We start from the raw sequence: 14166 nt of genomic DNA on the forward strand, positions 1-14166 counted from the left end.
ATCTGTGTTTGGGTGTATCGGTGTTTGGGTGTATCGTTGTTTGGGTGTATCGTTGTTTGGGTGTATCGGTGTTTGGGTGTATCTGTGTTTGGGTGTATCAGTGTTTGAGTGTATCTGTGTTTGGGTGTATCGGTGTTTGGGTGTATCTGTGTTTGGGTGTATCAGTGTTTGAGTGTATCTGTGTTTGGGTGTATCGGTGTTTGGGTGTATCGGTGTTTGGGTGTATCTGTGTTTGGGTGTATCTGTGTTTGGGTGTATCGGTGTTTGTGTGTATCGTTGTTTGAGTTGCTTGGGTGTTTGGGTGTATCTGTGTTTGAGTGTATCTGTGTTTGGGAGTCGACGTTATAAGCTCGGTTGACTCTGCGTTTGCTTGTGAAGCGAAGTTGCTGCTCCCAAGTTCCCTCTGCGATGAAAATGAAAATCCAATCTCTTTGTTTGCAGATGACATGGAACACACAATGGAGGCCAAGACTGAAGAAGCCGTGAGTTCGCCGACGATGTGTCCGATCTTGATGTCTTCCTTTCTTCAATGTCAGCTCAAGCTAACCACGTGTCTCGCCTTGGTCATTCTCTGACCAATCGTATTGTCATCCTACCTATCCGTGTGACACGGCACCATCCGAGTGATCCATACTCGTGTTCAAATTATCAATAATTTATGACGTGAATAATGGATATTAATCATGCGCTCGTGTTTTAAAAAACAGGAATGATGTTTTAATAATTATAATTATTTATTTATTACGTACACCCACGCATTCTCTTATCTCTTGATATATTGTTGCGAATTTGGAAGCTTACTACACACAATAGCCAGGTCCGACAGATCAGCTATATCGGTAAGTATGTGTTTCTAGTTAGGGTCCCGTCCTATGTTTAATGGGTGATTAATTGTATGTGCGCTGTGAGTTATTTTTCGTTAGGATTTTTACATTTGAAACTTCAACAACAACAACGCCCATCTTCGCTTCTTCACCATCGGCCTTTCCCACGCGCATGTATGTCAAGCACAGCCATGGGCGGAGTCCAATGTGCCAGGCGGGGTTTCTTTGGACGTTGGCGTCTTGGATTTCACTCCAAATACGGGCATGGCGCCCCTCTCAGCCAATCGGAGGGGTGCGAGCACGTCTGCCGCCTCTCGGCCAATGGGGAGCCAACGCAACATATTGCTGCTCGACTTCCTGGTCGAGGGCCGGAGACATGAGCACCGCCCCCCCCGACCAATCTCGGACGGCCGGAGATGGCCCGACGCTACCCTCCGTACCTGGCGCTTGGAGCGGCATCGTGTTGCGTGTTGAAGTCCCGCCGGGCCAGATCGTCGAGAACCGCACGAAGCGGGAAGGTCCAAGCCAGATTCTTACTTCCAGTTCACCTTCCCTCCGACCTGGGGGTATCAATAAAGGCCGTGGCCACCATTTCTTTTTGGGGGGTGTGTGTCTGTGTGTGGGCCCGTCTTTTAAGTGGAAACGTTTAAGTGCCGTGTGTGTAAATTGCTCTTCCTTCAGTATTCGGTTAACTCTGCCTTCTTGCATGTTCCCCTGCCCCATTATAAATAAATATCCCTTTTGTTAAATGTTCCAGCTCGTTTCTGTGTTTCTTTCATTGACTTGGCACGGTGTGTATTGAGAAATAACAATGCCGTAAATTGTTCATTAATTTGTTCCGACGGGCCTTGGTAATCTCCGCTCGGGTTACACACGGTTCGGGCTCGGTAACGGCTCGTTCCGCTCGAGGTCCGTCGAGGGTGTGAATTCCCCGGTCGCTTTGTCCGCGTGGGTAATTAGGTATATTGAAGTTTGGCAATTGACCCTTCCCCACGCGGTCGAATTATTGGCGATTCATGGTCCAATAAGGGACCCGTGCCTTTCGGACTTATCCAAAAGGCACGACCTCAATTCCGGTGTGTTCGGTGGAGCCGACTACTGCTCCCTCTTGCAGTCGTGCTCGCCACCGATACCTGGCCCCATCACAATATAAAGAGGAAGAGATGGATGTTCAATGATTGTTCGTTGGGGTGGGAATGATAAATTATCTTGGGATTGTTTGGGTATCACCCTACTACCTTCAGTAGGAATTCTGTCGAGGTATTGTGACGGTTATGGGAGTGCAGGGAGGTGTCCGTGACCATTCCTGACGTTTGAGGTGTATCACGTAAGAAATTCCAGGTCGGCTGTGGGATCAGAAATCGAACCTTTTTGTATTTATTTTTTATTTTACTTCAAGTTCCCCCCCCCCCAGTCTCACTTGACTCCTCACAGCATTTTCACTGATGTGTGCAGAACCACAACTGTGTGAAGAACTCGACCCTCTCCGTCTGGCAGGAGGAGTGAAGAGAGGAAGAATTTTTTTTTAATCTTATTTGGAATTGAAATTCCAGGTGAGGTATTGTCATCACGCACCGTCCGTCCGTCCGTCTCCTATTTTGACTTATCCGGCCAAACCGCTGGGCCGAACCGGCTGATACTTGGCAGCAACGTTCCGCTCCTGACTGGTCTCGGAAATGGCGATTGCAAAGCTCGTTCCGCTCCTGACTTTGTCGGTCAAAATGGCCAACTTGGAAAAAAAAAAATTTCAAACATCTTCACCAGACCCACCAGTCAGAATGCTACCAAATTTGGGTTACAAAATTGGGAAAGGGTCGTGATGTTAAATTACAGAATGCATGCCGATCATGTGACCGGAAGTGTGTCAAAATGGCTGACGCGTAAATTCCTTCAAAAATCTTCTTCTTCAGACTCACCAGTCAGGATGTCACCCAAATCTGGGTTGCAACATCAGGTTACACCACCAGTCAGAATGTCACCAAATCTGGGTTGCAACATCAGGTTACACCACCAGTCAGAATGCGACGAAGCTTTGGTACATCATGGGTGATGAAGGTTGTGGTCAAGTTTCATCTGAATCATATGTGTAGTTTCAGAGAAGAAGTTGCAAGTATTTGTGGACGGATCGACGAGGCGCCATCCTATAATCTCCCTGGAACTAAGTTCCAGACGAGGTAAAAAGGGGAGAGAGAGAGAGAGAGAGAGAGAGAGAGAGAGAGAGAGAGAGAGAGAGAGAGAGAGAGAGAGAGAGAGAGAGAGAGAGAGAGAGAGAGAGAGAGAGAGAGAGAGAGAGAGAGAGAGAGAGAGAGAGAGAGAGAGAGAGAGAGAGAGAGAGAGAGAGAGAGAGAGAGAGAGAGAGAGAGAGAGAGAGAGAGAGAGAGAGAGAGAGAGAGAGAGAGAGAGAGAGAGAGAGAGAGAGAGAGAGAGAGAGAGAGAGAGGAGAGAGAGAGAGGGAGAGAGAGAGGGAGAGAGAGAGAGAGAGAGAGAGAGAGAGAGGGAGAGAGAGAGAGAGAGAGAGAGAGAGAGAGAGAGAGAGAGAGAGAGAAAGAGAGACAGAGAGAGAGAGAGAGAGAGAGAGAGAGAGAGAGAGAGAGAGAGGGGGAAGAATAAGAAGCAAGTTGTGGTGTTCTGAGGATGAAGAAATGCCAGTGACGCCTCGAGTGACCGTAGCTGTGTTGCTCGGTGAGTGGTGGGCTGCTTCAAAGCGGCTGTCCTTGAGAGTGAGGGGACGGATGAAGGGGAGAGCGAAGGAGAGCATTGAAGACGAGCCGTCCGGATGAGGCAGAGATGACGACCGGGCCGTTCTCTTGTTTTTCCCCACCACGTACCGTCCTTTGTTTCCCTTTCCTCACCCTGGGTTAGGGCCCTGTCACACCTTGACATTTTAGCCAGCGTATGGCAAGGTATCAAAATGTATGTAAAACGCTGGCGTACGCTGAACTATTGATGTTTTTTTTCCAGTATTGGACGTATTCATAACAAGTTGGACGTATGCATAACGTATTTGTAACGTACACAGAACGTTTCGATAACATATAGATAACTTATATCAACGAATGCTGAGCGTGTTGTCGGCGTTCACAACCTATGCCCAATGATAGTCTAACTTGTGCATAGCGCGCGGCAGCGTATCGCCGACGATCACGTGGCGTAGCCTATTAAAAGGGTGCGGCTCGACGATTCAAATCATAACCGCACTAGACATCGAAGTGTCAAGCCGCTGTCACACCTTGACGTTTTAGCCAGCGTATGCCGACGTTTGAAAAATTTGCCGAATACGCTGGCCACGTCGAATACGTTATGGGTAAGTTTTGTATACGTTAATAGCACTCTGATGCACGCTGGCATATGTCGTAGTACGCCGAGTACGTCGACAAATTTTCAGCATGTTGAGAATTTTTCTACTTACTCGGCGTATGACACACGTTCCTCATACGCTGGCCATAAGTTGTAGGCACGTTACGCGATCGTTGACACACGTCAACACACGTTACTTGTAAGTTACTCATAAGTCGAAACACGTCGAGGTAATGGTTAGCGTCAGTGTTCCAGACTCCCTGTTTTTGTTTTTTTTCTTTTCTTCGGTATGACGGTGATGTTGACACTTCTATTTCTAGTGCGGTTATGATTTAAATCGTTGAGTGGCAGCCTATTAATTATATTATATTATAACCGCACTAGAAATCGAAGTGTCAACATCACCGTCATACCGAAGAAAAAAAAACAGTGAGTCTGGAACAATGACGCTAACCATTACCTCGACGTGTTTCGACTTATGAGTAACTTACAAGTAACGTGTGTTGACGTGTGTCAACGATCGCGTAACGTACCTACAACTTATGGCCAGCGTATGCGGAACGTGTGAGTCATACGCTGGCATACGTCGAAAAATTTCAAGCATGGAAAATTTGTCTAACAGCTCGGTGTGCTACGACGTATGCCAGCGTGCTCTTAACGTATACAAACTTACCCATAACGTATTCGACGTGTGCCAGCGTTATAGACAAATTTTTCATACGTCGGCATATGCTGGCTAAATCGTCAAGGTGTGACAGGGCGTTTAGAGAGAGGGTCCGTGTGCGTGACGCTGTGTCGGCCTTTCGTATCGGTCGTGTGGCCTGTGTTGTATTTCATCAAGTCCGTCGTCGTCCCGATACGATTTGCGTCTCGTGTCGTTTTGCCTTTAGTGTGCACCATCCCTTGATGCGAGTAAATTCATTGTGTTCCATTGTGTTTCACTTTGTGCCATTGTTCCCTGGGGCTGTGTTGTTAAGATTCCATTTCGAATGGGAAACTCGTGACGTTTAAGTGCCCCTGAGTTGTCAGCGTGACTATCTGGAACTCTACTCCTTGTGCTCAACCTACAGGTCAAGCTTTCAAAACCGCTCGGCCAGCTCGCGGGCCTCAGCCTGGCGGGCTGTGAATAGGACTCGGGGTCGCTGACGTCACCACCTGCAGCACTCTTTAGTCGGGAGTGACATATAGGACCCTGGTTTGAATCCCGTCACCTGTAACAGTATGTTTGTGTGTGCGTGTGGTGTGTGTGTGTGCATGTGTGTTCATCTGAACAAACAGTGCTGGTCCGATCTCCACCATATTTTGCATACATGTTGATAGTACCCAGGGTCAGGTCATGGGCACACAATTAATCCCCTCTCACCTGTGAGGGGGAGGTCGAGATGACTTACCTTCTCACCTGTACACGTGCCACAGTGCAAGTGGTTTACTGACCTCTGCTGCAGACAGCGGACATTATTAGCTCCAGCACGCCCACTATACCCCCAGCACGCCCACTATCCCCCTCACCACGCCCACTATCCCCCCGCACCACGCCCACTCTCCCTCCCACCACGCCCACCTTCCCCCCCACCACGCCCGCTATCCCCCCACCACCCCCACTATCCCCCCAGCACGCCCACTATCCCCCCGCACCACGCCCACTATCCCTCCCACCACGCTGACTATCCCCATCACGCCCACTATACCCCCAGCACGCCCACTATCCCCACCACGCCCACTATCCCCCCGCACCACGCCCACTATCCCTCCCACCACGCCCACTATCCCCACCACGCCCACTATCCCCCACCACGCCCACTATCCCTCCCACCACGCCCACTATCCCCCCCACCACGCCCACTATCCCCGCAGGCCGCTCCCAAAGAGAGCGGGTGTTTCCAGTTGATCAAACTCTTGGATATTTCACTCTTCAAACGAACGAATCCCTGTGGAACACTGAACCCAGACCAACGCAGGTCACGTGACTTGCATCACGTGGGCCGAGTTTATATTGTAAACCGATTGCTGATCGGAGGAAGAATCCCAGGGAACGGGCAAGTGCGAACGGCGACCATGTTTACCGAGACTGCTAACGCAGACAGTACGAGTTAATGGGTCACATGTAAATGGTTTAAGCTGTTAAACAGGTTAAGTAGTGAACGAGTGTTTCTGTTCACCTCATCTTCCTCTTTTTAGACGAACGTTGTCGACGCCGAGCACGGGAAAGGTGCTGAGGAAGTGGTGCGGGACCGTCTCTCGGACAGGTGTGTACAAAACGCAACGCAGAAGGACTCGCCTCTGAGTCGTGTCTGAATGACTCATCGATTAGTCCTTCGTTTCGCATTCGCTCCAGAATCACTGTTCACCTCCACTCATTCGTTCTTCCATTTTCCCTCCTGCGGAAGCAACTTCCACATCCTCTTCGATCTTTTTTTTCACGCCAGGGCTTCAACGTGGCGATTCACCATTTTAGATCATCCCTCACCCCATACCCATGATCTTTTCGACCCCCGTTAACCTTCTGAAACCCCTCCTCTTTCCAAACCTCCAGTTTTTCCTTCCGCTTCTGTGATTGAGAGTTTGCGGATGTATCCATCTTCTTCACCCCTCCTCCCCTTGCCCTCATTCTTCCCCACATCCCTTTAATAGTTGTCCAAGTCTCCCTCCTGTTTTGTACGTCATCCCTGCTGTTGTTGTCTTTCCCCATCCATCTTGTTTTTTTTTGTGTTCTGTTACGTCCGGATCCATTGTAAGTTGTAGCTCCTCCATGAGCCTCGACTTTGTGTACAAAACCCCCTGTTCCCCCTGTATGTGTTTCAGTGATCCGAGGAAGAGTGCGCAGCATTTTCAGCTTCTTTCTGACGCCATCCCTTGGCACCGCGAGGGAAGCAAGAAGAAGAGATTGAGCAAGGTGTGCGGAAGAGGGATAAATATCAAGGTGGTGTGTGGTGTGTGTGGAAGGTGTGTGGAAGAGGAAGTAAGAATCAAAACCCCGCAAAGATCTATTTATTACGTACAACTACAAACATAGGTCCAATGATGCGACCAGCAACCCTCACACGAACAGCACCATGGTTGACATGTTTGTGTGCGCTGTTTCCAGGTGGACATTTTGAAGGACGCATGTCTCTACATTGACATGTTGGCCGAGGAGGTTGAACACGAGAAGTCATTCCTGAAGAAGCTGAAGGACTTAGGGACCGGTGTGCTATTAGATGGGGACTCTCCTGGTGAGACCAAGTCCCGAAGTTCGATTCTTTCCCTTCACTCGGAAACCTTGAACATTCTCCACGAACCTCCTTCACCACCCGAATGACTTCCTTCCATCCGTGAATTGTGTGAATCCTTCGATTTCATCACTAAAAGTCAACTTGTTTAACGTGAACTCGATCACGTGTGACTCGGTGAGGGTTCATATCGAGGTGGGAGTTGGTATCAGGTGAGGGATGATGGAGGGGCGAGTGTTTATGGAGATATGGGAGTTTGCACCGGGTGAGGGATGATCGAGAGGAGAGTGTTTATAGAGGTGTGCGAGTTGGCATTGGGTGAGGGATGATATAGGGGAGAGTATTTATGGAGGTGTGTGAGTTGGCACCGGGTGAGGGATGATATCGGGGAGTGTTTATGGAGGTGTGCGAGTTGGCACTGGGTGAGTGATGATATCGGGGAGTGTTTATGGAGGTGTGCGAGTTGGCACCGGGTGAGGGATGATAGAGGGGAGAGTGTTTATAGACGTGTGCAAGTTGGCACCGGGTGAGGGATGATCTGGAGGAGAGTGTTTATGGAGGTGTGGGGGTTGGCACCGGGTGAGGGATGATATGGGGAGAGTGTTTATGGAGGTGTGCGAGTTGGCATCGGGTGAGGGATGATATCGGGGAGTGTTTATGGAGGTGTGCGAGTTGGCACCGGGTGAGGGATGATATCGGGGAGTGTTTATGGAGGTGTGCGAGTTGGCATAAGGTGAGGGATGATAGAGGGGAGAGTGTTTATGGAGGTGTGCGAGTTGGCATCGGGTGAGGGATGATATAGGGGAGAGAGTGTGTCTATGGCGGTGTGGGAGTTGGCCCTGGGTGAGGGATGATATAGGGGAGAGTGTTTATGGAGGGATGGGAGTTGGCATTGGGTGAGGGATGATATAGGGGAGAGTGTTTATGGAGGTGTGGGGGTTGGCATCGGGTGAGGGATGATCTGGAGGAGAGTGTTTATGGAGGTGTGGGGGTTGGCACCGGGTGAGGGATGATATCGGGGAGTGTTTATGGAGGTGTGCGAGTTGGCACCGGGTGAGGGATGATATAGGGGAGAGTGTTTATGGAGGTGTGGGAGTTGGCATCGGGTGAGGGATGATCTAGAGGAGTGTTTATAGACGTGTGCAAGTTGGCACCGGGTGAGGGATGATATAGGGGAGAGTGTTTATGGAGGTGTGCGAGTTGGCACCGGGTGAGGGATGATAGAGGGGAGAGTGTTTATAGACGTGTGCAAGTTGGCACCGGGTGAGGGATGATATAGGGGAGAGTGTTTATGGAGGTGTGGGAGTTGATATTGAGGTGCTGGAAGTTCTCGTCCTTATTTTTGGTGTGGAAGTCTCGCTGATGAACAGTCTCCCTATGACTGCGCAGACCATGAGGGGCAGTCGAGGCACTCCCACGAGGGTCTGTTTCGGCCGCAAGGGGGAGACCGAGCGCTCTGACTCACGTACTCACCTACCTGGCTTTCATGCTTCCACACATATGTCTGTAAGGTACCTGCTTATGTGCTTTACCTGTCCTCTGTGAGTTTTACATCCTCTTGTAAAAGGTTGTTTTGGCACTGTTGGTCATACAGTAAATATACATGATTAGAGTTTCATTAAAAATGCTTCCAAATAAATAATTAAACAAACAACAACAACAGGTACTGTTTCCAATTTTTATTTAAGATCCGACTTAACTCTTGATGTGATGATGATGATGATGATGATGATGAGTTAGAATCCAGTGAACTCCTCTGAAGAGAGACGCAGGTGAGGGTGCTGATGAGAGGTGCACTGAAGGGGATGCAGGTGAGGGTGCTGATGAGAGGTGCACCGAAGGGGATGCAGGTGAGGGTGCTGAAGGGGGTGCAGGTGAGGGTGCTGATGAGTGGTGCACCGAAGGGAATGCAGGTTGCGGGGACGAGGTGAAAGAAAAATGAGTAATGCCTAATAGACAGCTCTTTTCCTGAGTGCTGCAGGTTTCTGTGCAGCTCTTTGTTCGGCAGCGAAACATCATCCAACCTCCTCTTGAACCGGAGGTATCACTCCATCACTGGGTCAGCATCTTGCAACCTGTCAGCTACCGTCCTTACATCCTGCAGCACCTCAGCCAGGAACTTCACAGTCAGGTTGGGCCTCACCACCTCTTCCTCAGAAACCTTGATGAAGGCCTCCAACTCCTCCTGAGTCAGCTCCTACCCATGTGAGGTGATGAGCTCCTCCAATTCCTCAAGCTCCATGTCGTCCAAGCCTTCCCCTCTCACCTCACATGCCGACCCGGAAACCCTCCCATCCCCTCTTCCATGGTGTTGGGAAAACCTGGGAAGTTGTTGACTGCCTCTGGCCACAGGTTTTGCCAGCAAGCATTGATGGTGGAGGGTTTGAATTCATCCAGCGAGTCTTTGATGGCATCGATGCAGTCAGTGCGCTTTGTTGAAGTCCTTCCAACATTCCCCGAACGGTAAGTTCGGGGTCGGGTTCCATATCATCCAAGATGCGACGGAAGGTGCGGGAGGGTGCATCACGTTTTCTTCCGTCGAAATTACCTCTTGGTCGAGTGGTTGGATCAGGGAGGTGGTGTTGGGTGGCAGGAAGATGACCTCCATATTGGGATGGACCACCTTCAGCACCTCGGGGTGGCCTGGAGCGTCGTCCACCAGCAGAAGTACCTTGAAGGAGAGGTGGTTCTCTGCCAGGTACCTCTCCACTCAAGGGGCGAAACAGTTGTGGAACGAATCCATAAAGATGGCAGCTGTTACCCACACCTCGCTGTTGTCCCTCCAAAATACGGACAGTGTGTCCACCATGTCCTCGGTGGCCTTTGCGAGTTGAGCAGGGAGCGTTTTGAGTTGCCACATGGAGCCTGGTGATTATCGACAAACACCGTGTTTAATGTCGACAAGTTCAGGGAACTCGGTGTGTTTGTGGTTTCCATTGTGAGCAACAAGTCGTGATGTCGAGATCCTGGGCTTGAACCGCGCTCCGCGTTCACCCGTCCATCGTCTCCTCGCGTACCTCGTGATGTTGGAAACGTTAACAAGTACCTCGTACAAGTTCTTCTCCGAACTTCGAATGGACGGGACGAAACCTGTTGCACGTTCGTGCCACGTGGTGATCACAGACACCAAGTTTGGAGTATTTCGGACAAACCGTTCAGGAGGAGGAGATTGCGTGACGGACGGACAGACGGACAGGGACGGACAGACGGACAGGGACGGACAGACGGAGCCCATTACAATGTCCATCAAAATGGTCTTTTCTCAAAAAAACGTCTCGGGATAACTCGACGGCTGTGATTGGACACCGCTGACGGTTCCCAGTTTCGCCAACTCGTCATATTATCCAATTGGTGGAACTTTAAATTCTCCCTCATCATGAAAACAAACTTTTATTTATTAATTTTTTTTTTTTTTACAAAAATAGGGCTCGAAAGGCTCATGTTGGTTTCCGCAAAGCAACAAGAACAAAACCCTTCGGTTGTCATCAAAAATTTACACGCGAGGTGGTCGGCACTTACAAATAAACCATGACACACTCATTCACCAATCGGACAATAATTAAAAAATATATTTAAATAATTAAAAAAAACGGGGATGTTAAATCCCCCTTTCGCACCACCACAATGAATCTCCTTCGACCTGTTAACTTATTAATTGGTCTTCATCAGCTCACGCATTTCTAATGGTGACCTTGGTGTTCATTGTTGGGCCCGGCGTGCCCTCTGACCACCACTTGGTGGCTGTTGTGATTTTGACAAAGTGGTTTCTATCCTTTCGCACCTTTGTTTGGGTTTCTATCCTTTCGCACCTGTCAGGATCGGTAGACGTGTAAGTTCACTAGTCGATGGATTATTCCACCTTTGCTGGTGCTGAAACCAGGTTATGGTTTGTTTGACTCGCGAGTGTAACCACTTACCCCCTGATCGATCAACCTGATCAGTGTGACCGGGAAAAACCATTATCAGACCTGGAACATGACAAGAGGAGATATACCCAGAATCTACTGCTTTGATTTGTCAGATTTTACAAAAAAAAAAATTAAATAAAATCACAAAACTGATGCTCGTTCGCACACCTGCCGGAGAGGCAGCACCTCCGGGGCACCATTACACCTCGGTTCAGTTCAAAATTCTCCTGGAAGTGCTGCACCACGGCGAGTGACTTTGTGCAGCAGATCTTGCACCGCCTACTCATCCCTTCCGATGATCTACCACGGGTCCGCAAGCATTCCGAGACCTTTGTGATTGCCAGCATCACTGGTGGGTATTCTAAGTTTGCGCGAGGTCAAAATCTTAACCCTTGTTAGTTAACACAGAAGTCAAAGTTCATGGAGAACCCAAAAACAACATATTGGCAGATCAACTGAGGGATCGAGGGCTCAGGTGGACAAAACTTGTACAAACATTGCAGTATAAGAAGCGGAGTGGCATGGGGGTGAAAGAAAATGGATAGCGGATAAGGTAGGGTGGAGGGGAGTGGGAGTGGGTACAAAAGAAAGCATGAGGTGACGATTGGCAGCAGTCTTGGTAAACTGGAGGTTCGCATACGAACAACAGACACGGAGAGTCCCACAGGTGAGGGAAGAGCGGGATTCAGGACGACCGTGAAGAACGGTGAACATCCGGCTAAGATTTAACGAGGGTAACCAGGTGTGGCTTCCTGGCAGAATGTGAGGAACCTGCGAGGACAGGGAATCTATTTAGATGACAGAGGGTGGCTGAGGTTAAGCCAGAAGTGAGGAGCGAGCAAAATGAGACTCGAACAACATGCCTGAGATGGATGAGAATCATTCCCCGGGACTCGGCCTCTTGCCAAGAGATGCCGGGAAACTCATAAAACTGGATTCAACCACCTCGAGGAGAACAAGATGGCAAGCTGATGCAGACAGGACGTTCGCTTTGAGCTGCCGGGGCCGTGCGGACCCATCCTGCCAAATTTTACCGGGTGGCCAGCTACTTTCTTTCTGTCCTATGATATCGGATGTTGTCTCTATTGTGGTGTGTCTGAGGGCCCAGATGAGGAATACGCTATTTAAGGATCTCCCATTCGTTTGTTTGGTTTGTGGGAGCATAAACGGTAAGGGGGTAAGGGGTTTAGATTTTATTATCGATTTATTACGTCTGCCACTGAAGGTGAAGGAGGTTATGTTTTTCACCCCTTGTCTGTCTGTTACTTGGCGAAAATTTTTTTCACCAAGTATGTTGGTTTGTCTGTCTGTCTGTTTGTTTGTTTGTCACGTGATTTTTGGCCACAGTTTTCAAGCAATGGTTCTGAATTTTTTTGAGTGTGTGGGTGACTGGCCAAGGACAGCAACGCTCAACGTTAGTGAAGATCTGAATCCGGATCCTGGTACGAGAATTATTTATTTTTTTAAAAGTGATTCTTCACCATTGAGGGATCGGGCCAAAACCGATATCGTACTGTGTCGCACGATATCTCAAACATGTATTTGGCCTGATATGTTCTCGTGGATCAGGCATGACGTGGCGGAGGTGTGCGCTCTAGCGAGTGCCCTTATAGTTACTTACTGCATTGCTTCCTTGTGTTTCCTTCCCCGTGCATCGGTCAATAAATATACCTGGTCTCAGGGTAAATTATGCTTGTGGTGGTTTTCTCGGGGTGATTAAGAAAGACCTGTTGAGGGATAATTGGCCGTGGTTCTCAACACCGCACATCAGGCTCGCTTGGTCTAATTTGCATTCGACACGCGACGCCGAATCGGCGTCATACTGGGTCGATTCGGACTTCGAATCGGAAATGTGTCTCGACATTTGGCGCGTGATCTGGCGGGGAAGACCCTGAAGCGATCGACCATTACGGTTGTATCGAAGTGACTTGTCGGATTCGAACCGGACAACCAGGACGAACTGGGAGACTCGTACCAACACTTTAAAATGAATTATAAGGACACCAACAGACGATGAACAAGTCATCGTGGCGTCCGAGATCCGTCTGAACAAGAAAAAGAGCAATCAGACATTGCAGACCCTCGCCAGGACTTGTGAGTGGGTTCTTTTTTTGAGGTTTTGTGCAGAGTATTTTGTTTGGTATTTGTGTACTGGTACGTTACATAATTAACAAGCAAAAAGAAAAGATGAAGTCATCATCAGGAGGAACCTGGATAGGATTCGGGTTTTAGCTGCTCTTCCTCTACCCTCAAACCCATCAAGGTGTCACCAAGTGAGCCTCATTCAAAATTTTCTTTTTTAATCAAAAAGAACCCAGATCAAAAAATTAAATAATTCTGGCTGCCAGACCATGTGTCCGATCAGGTTGGAATTTAAAACATTTATTCCACATCACGACGAGATCATTATTGTGACGTTTCACGTTGATCGGTGAAGCGGTTCAAGAGAAATAATTTTTTAAACATTTTTTGCTCAATCCAACATCGCTGCCAGACCATGTGACTTATCAATCATTTGTGAATACCCTGGTATCCCCAAGGCTTGGGGAACTTGTGCGTGAAGATTCCATTCGATCTGTCTATCTGTTCTGGAGAAGATTTTTGGAGGTTTTTCTTTTTTTTAACAATACGGCTGCTGAATCACATGACCGATGACGTCAACAATTTTTTCTCTGTAGACCAATTTATCCCTTGATCACTCTCATACATATTGGAGGGATGTAGCGTTCTACATATGCAATTATGACGTCATAACGAAGGCACCTATGACGTCATGACAAAAAAATCACATATTCCCCATTCGGAGTACTTGCCACGTGCTAAGTTTCAATTTTTTCCTTGGTGTGGTTTCAGTGATACAGAGGTCGTTTTTCCGTTTTACCTAAATGGCTGACACACCAAGTGACTTATGACGTCATAATTACGATC

At 48.7% G+C, this 14166-nt stretch overlaps 1 protein-coding gene across 5 annotated transcripts in view; it reads left to right on the plus strand.

The window, feature by feature from the left end:
• LOC147007998 (uncharacterized) overlaps window positions 1–14166 on the plus strand; it is a 92306-nt gene that overhangs the window by 1996 nt on the left and 76144 nt on the right. For 3 of the 5 annotated variants that reach the window (XM_085865901.1, XM_085865903.1, XM_085865905.1), the window contains exons 2-5: window positions 442–482; window positions 6300–6367; window positions 6924–7080; window positions 7207–8364. In XM_085865901.1, coding sequence (XP_085722027.1) covers window positions 442–482; window positions 6300–6367; window positions 6924–7080; window positions 7207–7419 — 479 coding nt within the window. In that variant the 3' untranslated portion in view covers window positions 7420–8364. Of the gene's footprint in view, window positions 1–441; window positions 483–6299; window positions 6368–6923; window positions 7081–7206; window positions 8365–14166 lie in introns of those variants that run through there. The other 2 variants (XM_085865904.1, XM_085865906.1) reach the window with 2 other exon arrangements.

This window comes from Eptatretus burgeri, chromosome 22 (assembly GCF_056783735.1).
Source record: "Eptatretus burgeri isolate ZD-2024b chromosome 22, Ebu_testis_v1, whole genome shotgun sequence".
Taxonomy (NCBI): domain Eukaryota; kingdom Metazoa; phylum Chordata; class Myxini; order Myxiniformes; family Myxinidae; genus Eptatretus; species Eptatretus burgeri.